Source organism: Labeo rohita, chromosome 17 (genome assembly GCF_022985175.1).
Source record: "Labeo rohita strain BAU-BD-2019 chromosome 17, IGBB_LRoh.1.0, whole genome shotgun sequence".
In the NCBI taxonomy this organism is placed as follows: domain Eukaryota; kingdom Metazoa; phylum Chordata; class Actinopteri; order Cypriniformes; family Cyprinidae; genus Labeo; species Labeo rohita.
Window position 1 is genome coordinate 3,624,982 of NC_066885.1, and position 22,642 is coordinate 3,647,623.

A 22,642-nucleotide genomic window follows, 5' to 3' on the forward strand; every position below is an offset into this window, starting at 1 on the left:
AGCGCGCATTTGGCCGAGCGTAATGAGACGTTGCCATAAGCGTAACTCCTGCTCGTGCATATTCATGAGCAGCACGAGACAGATGTGGGAATGTGCGCCAGCTCTGATGTGTGTGTGCGCTGGCGCCCGGCGGGACGGGGATTCGCGGAGAGGTCCTGTCTGCGTGGAGCCGGCTGAATTGGATCAAGGCTGCGGCGCGCACGAGATGCCGTATGACCGGGACTTCCCCGCCGTCAGACTGCCAGCGCTCGAGTTCAACTGTATCGATGTACAGTCGTCCCGGGTCAGAACCTCCTTCAAACGCCTTCGATCTGAAATCCAGAGGGCTTAGGAAAATAGACAAGGCTAAGTGTGGGTTTTAATGCAATAACGAATTTCAGACCGTCTTCCAGCTCGAGAGAGAGTGGATCTGTGTCTGTAAAACCATCGGGCTTCATGGGTAGAACGAGCAGAGCCGAGCGGTACAGTGGATACAGATCACTAATACAGCTCGAAATCAGTTTTTTTTAAATGTTGCATTGATACTTTACATAAATACTTTACATACTAATATCAATAAACAATTACATTAAAAAAGTATCAATAATAATTTAATTCAGAGCTTATATAATTAAATGAAATTTCAGATAATATGTAATATGTAAATGTGCAACAAAAGCACATTTACACAGATTTATGTAAATTTTATTATTATATTTACAATTCTAGTACCATTTATGGATTTACAATTTATAGAATAAAATAACTTTTATTTTATTCTGTAAACTACTGATGACATTTCTTCCAAATTTTAAATAATGTTGTCATTTCCAGTATTTTTTATTTTTTTGACAATTGGTCAACAAAAAAGAGGCCAAAAAAAACTTCAGAAGAGTTAAGAAACCAATATTTGGGGGAACAACCCTGATTTTCAATCACAACAAATGAAGACAAAAAAAAAAAAAAAAAAAAAAAAAAAAAAAGAAAAGAAAATTGAATTTAAACTATTTAAATTATTATTTTTATTTGAAATTTGGAAGAAAGTTTATATAGAATACAACAAATATTAACATTTTACTCAAACCCGTACTTACATACATAAATTGCAAATAGCTATAAAACTGAAAATAATATAAAATAAAAATTTAGGTCAATAATCTACAACTGTTTTTAAATTATTTGATAGAATGAATAAATAAATAAATAAATAGATAGAAGTTGTTGCAAATAGCTATGAGACTGAAAATATAATTAAAAATAATTTAAGGTCAATCATTTAAAATGATTTAAAAAATAAATAAATAAATAAATAAATAAATAAATAAATAAATGGTAGTCATTACAAATATCTATGAGACTCAAAAAAATAATATAAAATAAATTGAGGTTAATAATTTACAACTATTTTTAAATTATTTTATTGATAAATAAATAAATAAATAAATAGACGTTGAAAATAGCTAGGAGACTGAAAAACTTATACAAAATAAATTGAGAACAATAATTTACAACTATTTTTTAGTTATTTGATTGATTGACCAATGAATGAATGAATGAATGAATAAATGAATGAACGAACAAATAAACCATTAGTAGCCATTGTTGCAAATAGCTATGAGACTGAGAAATAAATAAATTAATTAATTAAGGTAAATAATTTACAAATATTTTTAATTAATTTGATAAATAAATAATTAAATAAATAAATAAACAATAGTCGTTGCAAATAGCTACAAGACTAAAAAAAAAAATAATAAAAAATAATTTAAAGTCAGTAATTTACAAATATTTTTAATTAATTTGATCAATAAATAAATAAATAAATAAATAAATAAATAGTGGTCGCTGCAAATAGCTACGAGCCTGAAAAAATTAAAAAAAAAAATTAAACAATAATAAATAAACAATAGTTTACAACAAATTTTTTAAATAATTTGATAAATAAATAAATAGTAGTCACTGCAAATTGCTATGAGACTGAAAAAATAATAAAAAAAACTATTTAAGGTCAATAATTTACAACTATTTTTAAATAGTTTTTAAATTAAATTTTTTTTTATCTGATAAATTAATACATTTATATATTTGATAGACAGATAGATAGATAGATAGATAGACAGATAGATAGAAGCCATCTTTGCAAAATAAAATTAAAAATAATTTAAGGTTAATCATTTACAATTATTTTGAAATAATTTGATAAATATATAAATAACTAGTATCTATCTATCTATTTGTAAATTGTAGTATTGCAAATAACTATGAGACTGAACCTAGATCACAAAAACTCTTTGGAAAAGCCTTTGGGAATCCCTGATCCAAGTCATGCCACAGCCACAGTCAGTAAATAAAAGGCATGGCATCATAAAACCCAACGGATCTTGATATTGCTTAATTTTTCTGGAAATGCCCAGCGAGGGTTTGCCGTAAACAGCGCTATTATAATCAGAACTTGAGCTCCGTCCTCGAGCCTGAACTGAAGAGATGCTAAAAGCGGCGTGATTTAAAGTAAAGCGGCACCTTCGAGAGTTCTGGCTAAAGGATTAGAGTTGTTATTGTGCTGCGGAGCCCCGTTATTTGGGGAGGCGAAACGCAGCCAGATCCAGCGCACTCCAGCGGGGAAGTGCATCCCCAGAACTCCGACTTAATGGGCCGTACTGTACACCACCTCGCTGTGAAGTGGGATTTGGGGGTCAGCATGTGGAAAAACCCACCGTAAATCAATAGCATCTGAAACAGCCAGGAGGGCTCGCAGGCAGCGCTCGGCGCTCTCGAAGCCTGAAGATGAGACTTTATTCAAAAATAATAGCCAGTCTGTTTACTGCGCCACGAGATGGATTACATGGCACTGAAATAAATACTTCCAGATGCGGCTCAACAGAAATTATACTGAAGAAGAGGGGGGAGAAAAAAACGACTCCATAAATCTAGAGAGAGAAACGGCAAAGCGTTTTCTGGCACCGAGCGCTCGTGCTTCTAATGGCATAGTATTTTCATATCAATGCTTCAACAAACAAGAAAAGATGGGCTGCCGTTGCCAACGCTTTGGCGTGAAATAAAAACAAATCCAGGCTCTTTGTGCTCAAAATCCAGGAAGTTGCTGTTCTTTCTCCGATAAACTTATTTCAAAGACAAATATTACGCTTTACTTCAAATGGCGCCAGTACTCGGGCCTGTATTTCTGCACTGGGAGGTTTGAATATCATTTCGATAAAATATTGCCTCTTTGGACGACTACCGTATGTCGTTTTCCCGTTCCAACTGACCCACTTCTGTACGCCGCTGCCAGTCCGACCGTTCGCTTGACATCCAAGAAGCAATTTCATGGAGTAATAACAAGCTATTCAAACCACGGGGAAGAATGTCTCTACTTGTAAATGTGTAATTGTTAGGGAAGGTTTTCGCAGGAACTGGCGCCCGGTGCCAACGCCAGGGATGCGACTGGAATTCAGGGATGTAAAACCTGCCCCAATGGGCCGTTTATAGTGTGGCGTTTATGAGCCATTGAAAAGGGCACAGCAACGGGGAGTTTTGGGATGTCAGCGGCCCGGGACGAGACGTCCGTCCTCAGATACGGAGACGATGGAGCAATAAACAAGAGAGAGGAGACGCATCACTCCCTCGTTTGTTGTCTTTGGCCCAGAGTAAAGTGAGAGCGGAGAAACCGCAAGTGAGGTACAAAATATTGCTGTCGCAGCAATTTCTAAACACGCGTAAGGGCCAATGAAATTGATAAAAAGTATCTCCAGATCTTCAAGACACACTTTTGTGCTTGTCTGAAGTGTTTGATAAGGCAAGGCTTACTGTTTATATCACTGACAGCCTAGCAACCGCATAGCAACATGTTAAACCACTATCCAGAGGGCCATAACAACTGCATAGCAACACCCTTGCAACGCAGTAGAACACCCAAAATCAAATTACCTTTGCAACGTCATATCAACACCCTAACAACCAAATCAGAAAACCCTAGAAACTATGTAGCAATGCACTAAAAAACACCCAACACCCTAGCAACCACAGAGCAATGTGCTAAATATAAACACTGAAAACACCACAGCTTTGACATAACAACACTCTAAAAACTGCTCAAAACACCCTAGAAACCACATACTACATGCTAAAAGCCACCCAGAGCAACACCCTAAAAACACACTGAAATACAAAACTCACACCCTAAAATCACACCCTAACAACCAGTTAGAACACCATAGCAACATACTAAATATCACCAAGAAAAACCTACTAGGGCAACCACCGCCCAAAAAACCCTTAGAAACTGCATAGCAATGCCTTTGAAATACCTAAAAATACTTCAAACACAATAGCAACTTAATAGCAACACCCTAGCAACCACAGAGCAATGTGCTAAATAAAAACATTGAAAACACCACAGCTTTGACATTACAACTGCTTAGAACACCCTAGAAACCACATAGCTACACACTAAAAGCCACCCAGAGCTCTGAAACAGCAGCACACTGAAAAAGAAACCTTAAAATATCTTAGCAATGGCATATCACAACCTGACAACCAGTTAGAACACCATAGCAACATACTAAGAACATCTACAAGGGCAACCACCTAACAACCACCCAGAAACACTTAGTAACTACATAGCAACACCCTAGAAACCACATAGCTACCTACTAAAAGCCACCCAGAGCTCTGTAACAACCATTCAGATCCCTCTAGTAACTCCATAGCAACACCCTAGAAACACACTGAAAAACAAAACTCATACCCTAAAATCACACCCTAACAACCAGTTAGAACACCATAGCAACATACTAAATATCACCAAGAAAAACCCACAAGGGCAACCACCTCCCAAAAACCCTTAGAAACTGCATATCAACGCCTTAGAAACCACATAGAAATACCTAAAAAATACTTCAAACACAATACCAACTGCCTAGCAACACCCTAGCAATGCACTGGGAACCCGCAAAATCAAATTACCTTCGCAACATCACATCAACACCCTAACAACCAGTCAGAACACCCTAGAAATCACCCTAGCAATGCACTAAAAAACACCCAGCAAATGCATAGCAACACCCTAGCAACCACAAAGCAATGTGCTAAATAAAAACATTAAAAACATCACAGCTTTGGTGTAACAATTGCTTAGAAAACCCTAGAAACCACATACATGTACCTACATACTAAAAGCCACCCAGAGCTCTGTAACAACCATTCAGAACCCCATAGTAACAGCATAGCAATACACTGAAAAAGAAACCTTAAAATACCTTAGCAATGGCATTTCACAACCTGACAAACCAGTTAGAACACCATAGCAACATACTAAGAACATCCACAAGGGCGACCACCTAATGACCACCCAGAAACACTTAGTAACTGCATAGCACCTTACACATTAGAAACCACATAGATATACCCAAAAATACTTCAAACACAATAGCAACTGCATAGCAACAACCTAGTAATGCACTGGGACCTGCCAAAAACACCCACAAGAGCAACTACCTAATGATCACCCAGAAACCCTTAGTAACAGAAACCCTTAGTAACACACAGAATGCGCTAAAAGTACTTGAAACACAACAGGAACTGCATAACAACACCCTAGTAACCAGTCAGAATTCCAAAACGCAAAAATATCATCCAAAACATCTCAGTAACCAACTAACAACCACCCAGAACCCCTAGCAACCGCATAGCAATGCCCTAACAACCACATAGTGTAACCCCTCTGGTTCTACTTGCCACAAACTGAGAGGGATTCAAACCCACGTTTCCAGCATCAGTCGCTAGTGTGCCTCTTGAGATCAGCCTCCATTACAATAGTAACATGCTAAAAACTACTCAAAACACCCTAGCACCATGGCATCACACTGATTCTCAGAGTTTAAGAAAACATAAAAACCCAGGTATAATTCTAAAAATTTAGTTAGTTATGCTTTCCATCTTTTATAATTCACCACACTGCATAAGAAGTCTTTCACTTCAAAATCTCAATATCTGTATCCTGGCAGATATTACATTTGCACTGCATATACTAGAAAGTTCTCCTCGCATTAGCAGGTCAAATTAAGCATCAGTGAAGGATGTTTCGCCAGGCATCTACAAAATTGGCAGAAACAAACATAAAAGGAAAAACAATTTCATCTGATGAGCTGTTTTTCCACAACAGCAGACTGAAATCAAAGAAAAGTATACTTCTTCTTGGCCGGTGACTTGCTGTCCTTGCGGACGGGGGCGGTAATTGCGTTGCCCTGTGCGTGAGTGTAATCGAATGATCTCTGAATGATTGTAGGTCTTGCGTTACCCTCTTAATTCAATTTCAAAGTTAATAATCTCACAATGACTTGATTTTGGTAATTTGAGGCCGATAAAGCCTCCAACAACAGTCACTGGGGCGGACATTTAAATTACATAATGCTATACATCCACAACGGTGAAACTTGAGTGAAAGCGAACCGTTTCCAGATTGGCCATTTCTCTTCGTTTCAATCTGGGGGAGTGTTGAGAATCTCACATGCATTTGAAGTTAATATGTCGACTTAACCGCTGACTCGATTGCACAACGTCAAATGTCTGCCGAACACACTAGCAGATAACTGTCTGCGTTACTGAGAAACCCATGCATCTGTCAGCGACCCCACATTCGCTCGACCTTCCAAACAAGGGCTTAATTTTACCTTTTGGATTTTTTAAAAAACCAGAGTGAAAAGTGCTTATTGGTGCAATTAATCATGGGTTTAAACTGGCTCCAGTCGCAATAAAAGCCAGCCAATTACATGATAACTCGCTTCTGACGGCACTCACTCAGTCACTCGCATCCACCCCCCTCCCCGTCTAATTATTCCTGTGCCATTCCCAGTAAGGAGCCGAGATTTACTCATCAAAGGCAAACGCAAGTGGCACTGGAGAACATCTGGAAGTCTTCACTCAGCATCATACCCTGGAAAACCATATAACACCTGTTTTATATATTAAACAATATGCTGCGTCCCTGCGCAACTCCCAGTTTCCTACATGCTGGCCTCATGTTTATGCCATGGAAATACAGTCACATTTGTCCCGTGTTGCTTGGCGACAATGAAATTGTATGGCTTTTAAGTTCATTTAGAGACGTAATAAGAACATACTTCCATCATGCTTTGGTTTGCATAGGCAGAGCTATTCTTACTGAATATTTGGCACGAACAACATGTATGAGATAGGACTGAAACATCTCAGGATGTTGTGCTTTACCATGGAGGTTCATTTGCAAAACAAGATAAATCTGGTGTAACATGAAGTAAAACAGTGATTTAGTGTTTTGATTCATTGTGATTACATCACAATGAAAAGTAACAAATGCAAAACAGATATTGGCAACTGCTTACAATAGAAATAAAATAGCAATGACTTAACAATCAATTACAACATTGTAGCATAGTAACACATAGTAACATACTAAAAAACCACCAAGAGCACCTTAGCAACCACCTAGCACCACCCTAGTAACCACATAGTTACCTCTTAGAAACCAAAAAAAGAAAACTTGAAACCTCCTATGGGTAACAGCGCCATAACAACTGGTCAGAACTCTAATGCCACTGCATAAAAAAAGAAACATACACAACATCTTTGCAACCACCTAGCAACTGCATAGCAAGACCCACATAGTAACACATAGTAACCAGAAAAAAACAGTCGGAAACCAAAAAAAAAAAAAAAAAAAAAAAAAAACCCAAAAACTTCAAAGCTCCTGAGGGTAACAACGCCATAACAACCAGTCAGAACTCTGAGGCAACTGCTTAAAAACATACACAACCACTTAGCAACTGCATAGCAACACCATAGCAACCACATAGTAAACACACAGAAACAACAACAAAAAAAACACACTCAAATATCCTGAGGGTACCAACGGTATCAATAACATCATAATCAGTCAGAACGCCAAAGCAAATGCATAGCAACACCCTAGCAACACATTAGCAACCACACAGTAACCTCTTAGAAACAGAAAACCTCCTGAGAAGTAACAATGCCATAACAACCGGTCAGAACTCCGAGGCAACTGCATAAACAACATGCAGAACACCCTAGCAACCCAATAGTAACCTCTTAGAAACCAAACAAAAACAGTTCCTCAGGGTAACAAGGCCATAATAATTGGTCAAAACTCTGAAGCATCTGCATAAAAACATACAGAACACCTTAACAACTACCTAGCAACTGCATAGCAACACCCTAGCAACCATATAGTAACCAAAAAAACCCTCAAACCTCCTGAGAGTAACAACACCATAACAACCAGTCAGAACTCTGAAGCAACTGCATAAACAACATACAAAACATCTTAGCAACCACATAGCAACACCCTAGCAACCCAGTAGTAATCGCTTAGAAACCAAACAAACCCTAAAACCTCCTCAGGGTAACAAGGCCATAACAACTGTTTAGAACTCAGAAGCAACCTGATTAAAAACCATTCACAACACCTTAGCAACCATCTAGCAACTGCAGAGCAACACCCTAGCAACCACATAGTAACCAAAAAAACCTCTCAAACCACCTCAGGGTAACAAGGCCACAACAACTGGTCAGATCTCTGAAGCATCTGCATAAAAAAAAACATACAGAACACTTTAACAACCACCTAGCAACTTCTTAGCAACACCCTAGCAACCACATAGTAACCAAAAAAAACCCTTAAACCTCCTGAGGGTAATAACGTCATAACAACCAGTCAGAACTCCAAAGCAACTGCATAAACAACATACAAAATACCTTAACAACCATTGAGCAACTGCAGAGCAACACCCTAGCAACCACATAGTAACCAAAAAAACCTCTCAAACCACCTCAGGGTAACAAGGCCACAACAACTGGTCAGATCTCTGAAGCATCTGCATAAAAAAAAACATACAGAACACTTTAACAACCACCTAGCAACACCCTAGCAACCCAATAGTAACCTCTCAGAAACCAAACAAACCCTCAAACCTTCTGAGGGTAACAATGCCATAATAACTGGTCAGAACTCCGAAGCAACTGCATAAACAACATACCAAACACCCTAGCACCAAATAGTAACCTCTCAGAAACCAAAGAAAGTCTCAAACTTCCTCAAGGTAACAAGGCCACAACAACTGGTCAGATCTCTGAAGCAACTGCATAAACAACATGCAGAACACCTTAACAACCACCTAGCAACTTCTTAGCAACACCCTAGCAACCACATAGTAACAAAAAAAAACCCTTAAACCTCCTGAGGGTAATAACGTCATAACAACCAGTCAGAACTCCCAAGCAACTGCATAAACAACATACAAAACACCTTAACAACCACCTAGCAACTGCAGAGCAACACCCTAGCAACCACATAGTAACCTCTTAGAAACCAGAAAAGCCTTCAAAACTCAAAGCAGCATAACAACCGGTCAGAACTGCATAAACAACAGGCAAAACACATTAGCAACAACATAGTAATGTGCCAAAAACTACTCAAAACACCTTAGCAACATCATAGCAACACCTCTGCATCATGGCAGTGAGTTTGACACAGATTTCTTAGCTGCTTAAGAAAACAATTATGCTTAGCATCTTTTATATTCCACCAGACTATATAAGTGGTCTTACGGTAAGTAAAGAGGTGATCTAGTGCTTTGCAAGTCGATAATTGAATTACATCAGAATGAAAAGTAACACGCATCAGTATTTAAAAGAAAAACAGGCACGCAAAGCCAACGTCGGCAGGTTTTCTGGCAGCCGTCGGCTCGGGAACCATCAAGCAGGCCGTTATTGGTAAATTGCTCATTACCTGTGAATTGCAGATTGACCACAATAGCAAAAGCCTCCAAATTGGCTGTGAGAAAGCCTCGAAGCCTCCAAAAGCCATTTCTCAAGCGCAGCCTAGCACTTAAGACACCCACACTTCTGCGCCTGATGGAAAATTATAACTCGCTGCAAGGTCGCATACGTAAGCGCGCACGCGAAATAAGCAGGCATTTCTTCAGCTGTAAACAGAACTTAACGGAAAACAAAACAAAATTAAATCTCCTTTGTATTTCCAAAAAGGATCGAAATTCCGCTTATTTAATTCTCCAGTAGAATTATGTGACTTTTATGAGGAAAATTACACTAACCACAAATTGCGCTAAACAATTCCAATACTTTAGGGCTTGACCACTTTAAAATGGGGCTGCGCTGCGATTATAAATATAACTCTTTTACGGCTCTGTTATTACGTACTGAGAAGGGGGAGAGCGGGCCAATCTTGTGGCTGTAGCGCCTGATGGCCTCTCTGATGTGGGCTGGTTGGATGGCACTGCTCTGAGCCTCCGCGCCACAGGCCGCCGCGCTCTGCAACGGAGAAGACAGAGAAAATACAGCTCGTATTATTGCTAATTCAAAAACACGCTGGGAGTCCTGCAGCTCGGTGCACGAACGCAGCCCGCCGAGGACACGCCGCACACACTCGGGAACCGTTTTACCTCTGGAGAGATATAAATGCTATGTGTCATGTGATGCTTTATGAACTCCATTCTGATATATAGAGGCCTGACAGTAAACGTTAGTGCCGCGTGTGATTGGCTGTAATTGCAGTGTCTCTGAAGTCACTGGAGGGAAGGGAACAATTTCCACTCGGTATCTCTTAGCAGACGAGGGGAAAAACAACTTCCCTATTTGGATGTTTGCAATAAACTTCAGAGACGCTGGAGTCAGTAAAACACGACGGCTAGGAAAATACTGAGACTTGTTTCTTGCTCGTGTTTCCAGTGCATATGAAGAGGCTGGAATCTATGATAAGTATTAACATAAACCTCGGGTTATACATCTAGTGTAAAATAAACAGCGTTAGGTTAGTTGTTTGATTTTTTTGAGTGGTCCAATGGTGTGAGTTTGGGGCGGGATTATCTGTTTGCCTAACCAATGGAAGACAGGATTTTTGCAAGGCCTTAAAATGTATTATAAAAGTTAAGAATTGAATAAGAAATTGGCAGCACAAGTTTTTGTTTTTAAAGGGTTTTGTACATGATGTAAGATATTACATTTTTAATGCATCTTTTAGCTGAAAATTATATATAATATAGAATAATAATGGTGATTATAATTCTTATTATTATTTTAATGATATAAAAAATAATAATTCATAATTTATTCATTAAAATGTATTAATAGGACATTGTCTGAAATTTAATTATTATATATACACATGCATACAGACAAATAAACATACTATTATAATAATTAATAATAATAATAATAAAAGTTATTATTATTTAAATAAACAATTCATTATTAATTATTTACATTCATGCATTTAGTAAATGCTTTTATCCAAAGCAGCTTGAAAAAGCAATTTGTCAGAGCAACAATTTGTAATATATAGTGCCATAATAATTATAAAATATATCAATTATTTTCTAAATAATAATAACAATAATTTTTTGTTTATTGTTGTTGTTATTATTACTATTATTATTATTATACTATGATGATTACATTCTTAAGCAGTGTATTATTAACAATAAATTTAAATTAAAAGTATTAAAATTATTTTAATAACAATTTGAAATAAATAATAATATAAATAATAATCAAATAAATAATATAAATAATAATTTTTAATATTTGTATGTAAATGTATTATCAACAGGGCATTGTTTAAGAATTTAATATTTATATATACACACATACAGACACACTATAATAAACATACTATAATAATAATGATAATATTAATACATTTATTATTAATTATTTACATTTACACATTTAGTAAACACTTATTCAAAGCATCTTCAACAGAGGAACAAAAGCAATTTGTCAGAGCCAACAATATTTGTAATGTATAATTTATACATTATAAATAATAATAACAAAAATTATTGTTGTTGTTATTACTAATATTATTATTATTATACTATGATTACATTCTTAAGCAGTGTATTCATAAATATACATTTAAAAAAAATATTAAAATATTATTTATATTAGTATTAAAATGATTAATAATAATAATAATTTGTAATATTTTTTATTTACATATATTATTAATAAGGTATTGTTCGAGAATTTAACAATTATATATACATACATACACATTATAATAAACATACTATAATTATAATAGAATTAGTAATAATAATAATAATAATAATAATAATAATTCATTGTTATTTATTTAAATTTATGCATTTAGCAAATGCTTTTATCCAAAGCAATTTCAAAAGTGGAACAAAAGCAATTTTTCAGAGCCAACAGTATGTGTAATATACAATACCATAATATTTATAAAATCTATAATTTATTTTATAAATAATAAAAACAATAACAATTATTTGTTGTTATATTATATTATATCATATGTTTACATTTTTAAGCAGTGTATTATTATTAATACATTAAAAAAATATTTAAAATTATTATTTATATATATTTTTTTATTACAAATTATCATTTAGATTACATACATGAAACATACTATTTTATATAACTTACAAAACATTAAGGAAATCATACATTTTCTAAGTTCAATGTGAACAAATGACTATGCCAAAACTGACACACTTTACCTTTAAGTTATATGTCCATGAATATATAAACATTCCTGGTTCAACACAACTTAAAGGTAAAGCGTGTTATTTCCTGGAAAAACGGGTAGCCCCGCCCCCAAATCACCCCATTGGTTGAGCATGTTGTTATGTCGGGCCCAATCAAGTTTCTCCAATAAATAAACTGCAGTTCCATTAAACAAACACTAGTGGCGCAGTGAACACACGGTCATCTGTAACGTACTGAAAGCTAGCAAAAAAAAAAAAAAAAAAAGTTTTAACATTATATAGTCGATGTGTTAATATTTGTATACCTTCTTTCTTTTCCTCTGTTTAACTTTACTACTGCCATCTTGGTTCGCCCCACCGTTGCCCTGGGCCATGGAGTGCATCTTTCCCTGGTGCCCCGTCAGAGGGCCGCTGGGAGTGGACGGTGGCGTGTTTTCCGGAGAGTCTGTCTCCTTTTTGGTGCTTGCAGTCTAAGGATAGACCAAAAAAAAAATGCACACGTGAGTACAAATTCCTTATTATTTTTCCAAGAGTGGCGTGAGACGACTGATAGACGTACAAAATCACAATCTGTCCGACCTTCTCATACACAACACTGATTTTTAGGCAACTGGTGACGTAAAAAAGGTCACGGCTACAAAACACGACCCTGAAAACATCACCTGCAGTCTTACGACACGTCTCGGTCCTATCGCTCAAACCACAGGGTCATTCTGTCACTCTCGCCACATGGGAACGCGACCGACCCCCAAGGTTTAGGAGAAAAACAATACTGGAATTCAGGCTTAAAAAATACCATGTGCGCTTCCAGACCCGGAGTGGCCTTGGCCGAGTCCGAAAAAAGGGAGAGAGGGAGACAGATGAGGTTTTAGCGGTTTCAGTGACACAGAAGTCCATCCATGGAACGGATCCCGCAGCTCAAAACCACCTTGGACAAACTTGGCGGTCCTACTTGGCGAGGGGTCAAAGCCACGGAGCAGGACGCTCTTGTTTGGTTTTCTTCTCCCATGGACAAGCGCTCGGAGAAAAGCTGCTGACATGAACGTTATCACCAAGAAAGCCAGATAAACTATTCTATAGCATCACCAAACAGCAACTAACATGATAAAACATATTTTAATAGTGGATTAGAACATAAGAACGCAAAATGTAGATGCTTTTTGGTTAAAAATATCATTCACATGCAGCTTAAACCAAACAAGCAACACAAACAAGACAAAGACTGTTCATGCAAAACATGAAAATCATGTCCTCAATTACTTAAAATCAAAACATCTGCAACTTCTGCTAAATGTGAATAAATGATGACAGAATTTTATTTTTGAGGGAACTGTCACTTTAACAACAGTTTATCATTTCTAATTTTCCAATAAACCAATCAATATCCACTAACAAGTGTTCTGTTTATATACAAACACACAAACAAACAAAACAATATTTATTTATTTATTTGCAGGAACCATACCTTTATCAAAAATAGACTACAATACTATTATAGTATTTATTAACATTTAGAATTACCTTTTTATATTATATTATCAGTTTTTAGTTCAATTTTATAGTTTAATTTTAGTAATTTTCTTATGTACTTTTGTATTATTTTATATATATATATATATATACTTATATTTACCTTTATTTTTATTTCATTTTTGGACATCAACTAATAAACCAGTTTTTAATTTTGTAACTTCCACTGTTATTTTAGTATTATTTATTTACTATTTAAGCATTTATTAATATTTTTAATAATTAATATTATATTTTCAATTTTTATTTTATTTTAATTTTTTTTTTTAGTAATTTTTCAATATTCATATTTAGCTTTATTTTTATTTTAGTTTTAGTTTATTTTAGGACATTGTCTTAAACTTATTTTATTTCACTTAATAAATTATTTTAAGTTGTAATTTCCACTGTGTTATTTTAGTATTATTTATTTACTATTATAGCATTTATTAATATTTTTAATTAGCTTTTAAAGTTATTTTACATTTTCATTTTTAAGTTTTTTTTTTATTATTATTTATGTTCAGCTATATTTTATTTCAGTTTTAGTTTAAATTAGGACGTAAAAGTTTATTCCATTTATTTATTTATTTTAGTATTATTTATTTACTGTAATACAATTTATTAATATTTTGAATTGCTTTTAATATTATATTTTCAAATTGAATTTTAATTTATTTTAGTTTTTTGTAATTTTCTTGTGTGCTTTTGTTATTTTTTAATATTTATGTTTAGCTTTATTTTTATTTCAGTTTTAGTTTATATTAGGAAATCAACTAAAACTTATTTTATTTCACTTAATGTTATTTTAATATTATTTGTTGACTATTATAACATTCATTCATATTTTGAATTAGCTATTAATATTATATTTTCAATTATCATTTCATTTTTAGTAATTTTCTTATGTGCTTTTGTCATTTCGATTTTTTATATTGAATTTTTTATAAGATTTAGCTTTAGACTTAGTAATTTTTTCAATATGTATATTTAGCTCTATTTTTATTAGTTTTAGTTTATTTTAGGACATCAACTTATTTTATTTTACTAAATAAATAATTTTGTAATTTTGAATTTCCACCGTGTTATTTTTGCATTATTTATTGACTATTACAGTATTTATTAATATTTCTAATTAGCTTTTAATATTATATTTTCAATTTTTATTTTCATTTTAGTTTAATTTTTAGTAATTTATTATTATTATTTCACGTTGTTGCTGCTAAAACATATCTAATTTGCATTTACATTTTCATCTAATATTTATTTATAAGCTTCATTTTAATTAATGAAACATTTTCTAATAGCTTGTAATAGTCATTCAGTTAACAAAAAACAACACAGATTGCCAAAAAGTAAACTAAAAAGTGTTTTGTTTACCTCAGCCGAGGAGTTGCAGTACTGGATGAATGTTGCTGATATGGCGTGTTGAAACGGATCGCCCGTTTTGGGAGTCATATCTTGTTTAACCAACAGGGCAAGGTCAACAACCTAAAAATATAAAACCATATCAGCCTATGAGCAATACCACTAGATATGAAGAACAAGATGATAATGTTTTTCCCAGGAAACATCATATCAAACAATCACAGCACTGGAACACTTCAGAAGAGCTTATATTCAGAAGTCTAATTTCAGGGGTTTATAGCACTGGAAACACAGACTAAGCAATTAAGCAAATGTCAGAGTGATTTCCTGGGATGAGACAATGTTGTTTTAGTTATTCTGCAGCACTGTGATTTCGTGCACCTCATTTGGATGGGAGAACAGTCAGTCTCACCTGGGCTACCGTCTCATAGGCCAGATAGGACAGGATCTCCATGGACATTGCGTTGGGCTTCACATCCAGACTGCTGCAGTCCAGCCACTCGCGGAACTTCGAGGCCTTCTTAGCTAAACAGAGCAGACAGTTTGAGACACACTGAGTGAGAATGTGATGTGCTGATGCTCACTATAAAATGATTGTAATTTCAAAGGTAAAAGACTGAAAAGATGCTACAGTAAAAACCTGGGATGTTTCATTTTACAGTAAAATACTGTTAAATGTACAGTTTTTGGAAGTAAAAAGGAATAGGTCATCTTATAAAACACTGTGTTGATAGCTTTGAAAATTCATTCTAGACTGTATCAGAAATGGTTAACTCTGAATTACATGCATTTGATTTATCATGTTCCACTAGCAATGAGAACGTACAAAAAAATCTGTTGCTTGAACAGAAATGGGACTGTTCAGATGGCAAACTGCCTACTAGAAAGAAAGTACAATTAAAGGAACAGTTCACCCAAAAATGAAAATGTGTTGATAATTTACTCACCCTCAGGTCATCCAAGATGTAGATGAGTTTGTTTCTTCATCAGATTTGCAGAAATGTAGCACTGCATCACTTGCTCACCAATGGATGTGAATGGGTGCCGTCAGAATGAGAGTCCAAACAGCTGATAAAAACATCACAATAATCCACAAGTAATCCACACCACTCCAGTCCATCAGTTAACATCTTGAGAAGTAAAAAGGTGCTTGTTTGTAAGAAACAAATCTATCATTAATGTGTTTTAACTTGTTTAAACCATTGCTTCAGGCCAAAATATGAGTCCATAATCCGTAATAACGCTTCCTCCAGTGAACAAGACCATCTCCTGTTGTCCTCTCACATCAAAATCCACCCACATATTTGTTTTAAGCTGTTTTGGGCTTGAAAACAGTGCTAGATCTATGCATATTTCTCTCCTGATTCAGACAAGATGACTTTTTCACTGGAGGAAGCGTTCTTATGGATTAAGGACTGGTTTAAAGTTAAAAACACCCTGCAAACATGCAGCTTTTGTCTTCTCAAGATGTTAACTGAGTGGTGTGGATTACTTGTGGATTATTGTGATGTTTTTATCAGCTGTTTGGACTCTCATTCTGACGGCACCCATTTACCACAGAGGATTCATTGCTGAACAAGTGATGGATTGATACATTTCTCCAAATCTGATGAAGAAACAAACTCACCTACATCTTTGATGACCTAAGGATGAACACACTTTCAGCAAAATTTTCATTTTTAGGGTTAACCTTTCCCTTTAAACACACACACAACGTGGCAACAATCTAGCATGCTCAGCAGGGCATACTTTTTCTGCATACTTTTGAAAAATATCAGGCAAAATACAAGAGTATTTACATGAGTACAATAAGATATTCAATGTCAAACATACCCTATTTAACCGCAAACGCCCTGTGACGCGTTTTCGGTCAGATTTAGTGTCTACTCAGCATCAGTGTTGTGTAACAGGGTTCTTGAGGCACATTTACTGCGCTGTTGTCCCGACCTGCAGCTCGATGCCAGTAAGACATCGCAGTTACTGGAGCGGCACAAAGCCAGTGAACATGTTATTAGTGCTGAAATGTGGCCTTCAGAAGCCAGCAGTGGTGTGTTCACAATCCCACAGCTGCGTGCTTACAAGCCCTCGGGCGCAGAACTGCCAACCGAACAACTCATCAGAGACGATATCTGACGCGCTGCAACTGACATGACGAGTGCTGCGCTCTACAACGATACTACAAACCGTACCTGACAAGCTCATGGAGGAACACAAAGGTTGCATTTATCAATGCATAGAGGACAAGCATTACTGTAGCTCAAACAGCACAATGCTAGCAATGCCAGTGTCATGGGTTTGATTCCCAAAGAATGCATGAACTGATAAAATACACACCTTTAATGCAACATACACTACCAGTTAAAAGTTTTTGAACAGTAAGATTTTAAATGTTTTTTAAAGAAGCATTAAGTATTCACAACTGAAGTATTTTTACTTTTTTAAATAACTGCTTTCTATTTGAATCTACTTTAAAATGTAATTTATTCCTGTGATTTGAAAGCTGAATTTTTAGCATCATTACTGCAGTCACATGATCATTCATAAATCTTTCTAATATTCTGATTTGCTGCTCAAAAAACATTTATTATTATGTTGAAATCAGCTGAGTAGAGTTGTTTCAGGATGCTTTGATTAATAGAAAGTTCAGAAGAACAACACTTATCTGAAAAACACACTTTTAACCTTGCTAATTAAAAGTATTAATTTCTATAATTTCACAATTACAAAAAACGTTTTATTTTAGATAAATGCTGATCTTTGGATCTTTCTATTCATTAAAATAAATACTGAAGAAAAAATGTACTCAACTGTTTTAAATATTATTATTAATAATAATGATAATAATAAATAAATAATGTTTCTTGAACAGCAAATCAGCATATTAGATTGATTTCTGAAAGATCATGTGACACTGAAGACTGGAATAATGATGTTGAAAAATCAGCTTTGATCACAGGAATAAATTATATTTTAAAATATATTCAAATAGAAAGCAGTTATTTTAAATATTAATAAAAAAATTTAATATTAAATATTTCAAAATGTTACTGATTTTGCTGTATTTTTAATCAAATAAATGCAGGCAGCAGAAGAGATTTCTTAAAAAAAAACATTGAAAATCTTACTGTTCAAACACTTTTAACTGGTAGTGTAAGTCACATTGGATAAAAATGTCTGTCAAGTGCATAAAATAAACAAAATCATGTATGTGAACAAATACTCACAGAAACTCAGCTGTCGACTTTCACAGAAATCGCTGTACTGACTAGAATCCATGTTTCTGGTCATCTTCTCAATTCTCTGTGTAAAAGAATGAAAAGTAGAATATTAATTATTTTCCTTAAAAAAGTGCCAACATCATAAAACACATCTCAAGAAAATATGAGCAATGCATATCCACTATTGTTCTTGGAAGGTCTCTTCTGCTCACCAAGTCTGCATTGATCTGATTAAAAATACAGTCAAAATGGTAACATTGTGAAATATTATTACAATTTAAAATGTTCTATTATGCTATATTGTTAAATGTAATTTATTCCTATGATGCAGGCCGAATTCCTTCGGCATCATTACTCCAGTCTTCAGTGTCACATGATCCTTCAGAAATCATTCTAATATGATGATTTGCTGTTCAAGAAACATTTATTATTATTATAAAAGTTGCAAAAAAAGTAATTGTGTCGCTTAATATTTTTTTGTGGAAAATGTTATTTTTCAGGATTCTTTAATAAATGAGAAAGTTATTTTAAAACGTTCAAAAGAAGTAAAATTATTTGAAATAGAAATCTTTTGTAACATTATAAACATCTTTTGATAACTGATCTTCATAATTGATCTTTTGAGCCTCTTTTGATCAATTTAATGCATCCTTGCTAAATAAAAGTAGTAATTTCTTTAAGAATATATATATATATATCTTACTAAATTTGCTAATAGTCTCATAAAGGGCTGTTCATACAGAATGTGTTTTTCCTTTGTGTTTCTATGTAAATGCGCTAAATGAACATGTTTGGCCCTTGCACTTGCATCTCGCGTTTTTTGCAGCATCTTGCATATGAGCGTCACATTTTTAAGATGCTAAGAAGTTCAACTTCTACAAATAGCACTGCTCATCACTGTCAGTTCCAAAACAGCGGACCAATCAGAAGACTCTGGAGGCGGAGCAAGTGTTGCAAGCTTTTTTTTACAGTAGCAAGTTGCCATGTCAACTGTTTTGTTTTGTTTTGTTGATGGCAAATTGACGGACTGTGTACATAACATTTCTTCAAGTGATAATCACAACCTGTTCCTTAAAAAAAAAGCCTGATTGTCTCTATCTATTTTGCTGTTTGGCTATTTTCTGTTTTTTTTTTTTTCACATCTCCAAAGACGCATTCTGAGCGAACGGCCCCTTGCAACTCTCCTCAGTGAAGGTAAGTGACCCAGGACCACAAAACCAGTCATAAGGGTCAATTTTATTTTAATTAATAAGCTTTCCACTGATGTATGGTTTGTTGGGACAGGACAATATTTGGCCGAGATACAACTTTTTGAAAATCTGGAATCTGAGGGTGCAAAAAATCAAAATATTGAGAAAATCACCTTTAAAGTTGTCCAAGTTCTTAGCGGTAGGAAATGTACAAAATATCTTAATGGAATAATGGAATAATATCCTAATGATTTTTGACATAAAAGAAAAATAGATTATTTTGACCCATACAACGTTATTTTGTCTATTGCTACAAATATACTAGTGCTTCTCAAGACTGGTTTTGTGGTTGAGGGTCACATAAAGCTGCATCTTTGGACGTCACACTATAAACCACCGTTTTATCAGCCACTCTAAGGATTCAACACGAAGACGGTCGTCATTATTTCCTCATTTTACGCCGTGTGATGAAACGGCGTAGCATAACAAGAGAAGGAGCGTCTGTGTAAAGTTTAAGAGAGCCGTGCGCCGTAATGAACCCTCTTAATAGCAAGCCGACAGGTCTGAGTTGGATTTACAGCCGAGTGTGTTAAGTTGCAGGTCAGAACCTATAATTAGACGTTTCCTCATCCTGGACCAATTTCATACCTTCGCATAACAGTCAATTTGAGCTCTCCACCGGGCCGTGTGTCATAAAACATAAAGGTTCAAGGTTTACGACTGCTTTTTTTCCTCCTCGCGCCGCAAAGGATCCGTTTTACGGTCTAGAGAGAGCCGCGTCTCCGAGAAGCGTCGAGGACGGTCTGACGTGAGGCTCGGGGCTCCGGGCCCGACGCGAGGCAGCCTGGATCGCTTTCAGGCCACCCAAACCAACCGGAGTCTTTTTATTTAGTTAGCTGGCAGTCATTGGAAATTCCATCTTTGAAAATACATATTAATGATGCCGAGCGCCTGCTCGTTACACGGCGCTGGAACTGCGATTTCTATTAGCGTCGTTAAGAGGCGAACGGAGGTCTCGTTTTGCACTCGGAGGGGGAATTCGCAGCAGTCTCGGTGTCTGGGTCCCGCTCCAAATTGGGCCGCGAGCGATACGAGACTGGAGCCGCTGCACTTTTAAATAACTCTTGTCAAGCGGCTGGCCCGGGACAGGAGAAATGTTTTGACTGTGGCTTATTGACTGAAAAGAGCAGCGGGGGGATTCGATGTTTGAATACTATGTTTAGCCGCTGATTAAATCAAAACGTTGACCCACCTGCTAATAGCCAAATTATACCCACAACTGACGCGGCGGCCGTATAGGAGGACGCTGGCAAATATTTGATTTGGCCGCTCGCGCCTTTCATTCGGTGCCAGTGTGGTCTGGATAAAGAGAATCTCAATTTGTACCACTGCTAGCGATGAGATTTCCATAGGCCGAGGCCCAAGATATATTTTGGATATCTAGTGTAGGACTGTATGTTTCAATGCGCGTCACTCGGTGATTAACAGCCCGAGGCAGGCTATAATTAAATTTGTGGGGCATTTCATTCAGACGCAAGGCTAAGTTTAGACGATCAAACGGGAGGGAGTTTAAAGCGCCTCTGTTTTAGCGTGAAAGAGAGTCAGTGTTGTAGATACTTGTAGAGGCCTTGGATGAGATTTCGATGAGCCGTAATGTTTAAGATACTCCTGATGATACTCACACCTTGAGCCTCAGTTATGGCTGAAAGAGAAAGCGAGAAAACGCATCCACTAGCAACTTCCTGAACCTGTTAAAGGTCATGATCATTGTGATGAAACGAATGTAGTTCATGTCCTGCAAAGCATTTTTTCTAAAGCAAAACACAAACTTTGGTGCAGTTTATTTTGCAATTCATGGCACACTTGGCATTTTGGCTTAAATGTGACAATCCAAAAAAACTAGCGTGAACGCAAAATGCTTCAGGTACACTTTTAATTCACATGCATGTAATTCAATATTTCTGACCATTAAATGCTACCATATATAAATGACGATGGTAACATGCAATGAGTTATTTCTGTGGGTGAAAAACGTGTACACAGAGACACAGCTTTTTTTGACCAGACCAAAGTTGAAATATTACAAATTAAATATTATCATTATTATTATTGTTACTATTATTATTACTGTATGACAGATTTTCAATGTTAGAATCATAATTAAAATAATATGATTAATGTATTATTATGGTATTGTAAAAAAAAAAAAAAAAAAAAAGATAAATATGATAAAAATATATATATCATGTCAATAGGGGCCTTGGTTTATAAATAAATAAATAAATAAATATCAGTGTAAATTGAAAATGGATCAAATTAATTAAAGTAAACTAAACAGAGTTGAAATTAGGAGTCAATTAAATAAATAAATACATATGTAAATAAAAATGTAAATAAATAAACAGTGTGATAAAAAAATTGATCAAGTTAAAGTCGACTAAACAGAGTAAATAATTAATAATTAATAATTAATAATACGAGTCAAATAAACAAATGAATAAAACTAATAATGTGTAATTAATTACATAAATAAATAGCAGCATGAATGAAAAATGGATCAAATTATTTTAAGTCGACTAAAGAGAGTTGAAATTAAGAGTCAAATAAATAAATAAATAAATAAATAGTGTGATAAAAATTGATCAAATTAAAGTCGACTAAACAGAGTAATAATTAATGATAACAATTATTAACTTATTATTAAATTATTAATTATAATTATTAACAATAATTAATAATTAAAAATAAGAGTCAAATAAATAAATAAATAAAACAAATTTTTACATAAATAATGTGTGAATAATTACATAAATAAATAGCAGCATGAATGAAAAAATAGATCAAATTA

General features: G+C 35.0%; 1 protein-coding gene across 3 annotated transcripts in view; it reads right to left on the reverse strand.

The window, feature by feature from the left end:
- The window catches only part of supt3h (SPT3 homolog, SAGA and STAGA complex component), a 155,786-nt gene that overhangs the window by 12,380 nt on the left and 120,764 nt on the right, over positions 1-22,642 (reverse strand). For all 3 annotated transcript variants that reach the window (XM_051133106.1, XM_051133107.1, XM_051133108.1), the window contains exons 7-11: positions 18,611-18,686; positions 15,799-15,911; positions 15,399-15,509; positions 12,815-12,979; positions 10,195-10,305 (exon numbers count right to left, since the gene is read on the reverse strand). In XM_051133106.1, coding sequence (XP_050989063.1) covers positions 10,195-10,305; positions 12,815-12,979; positions 15,399-15,509; positions 15,799-15,911; positions 18,611-18,686 — 576 coding nt within the window. The remainder of the gene's footprint in view (positions 1-10,194; positions 10,306-12,814; positions 12,980-15,398; positions 15,510-15,798; positions 15,912-18,610; positions 18,687-22,642) is intronic.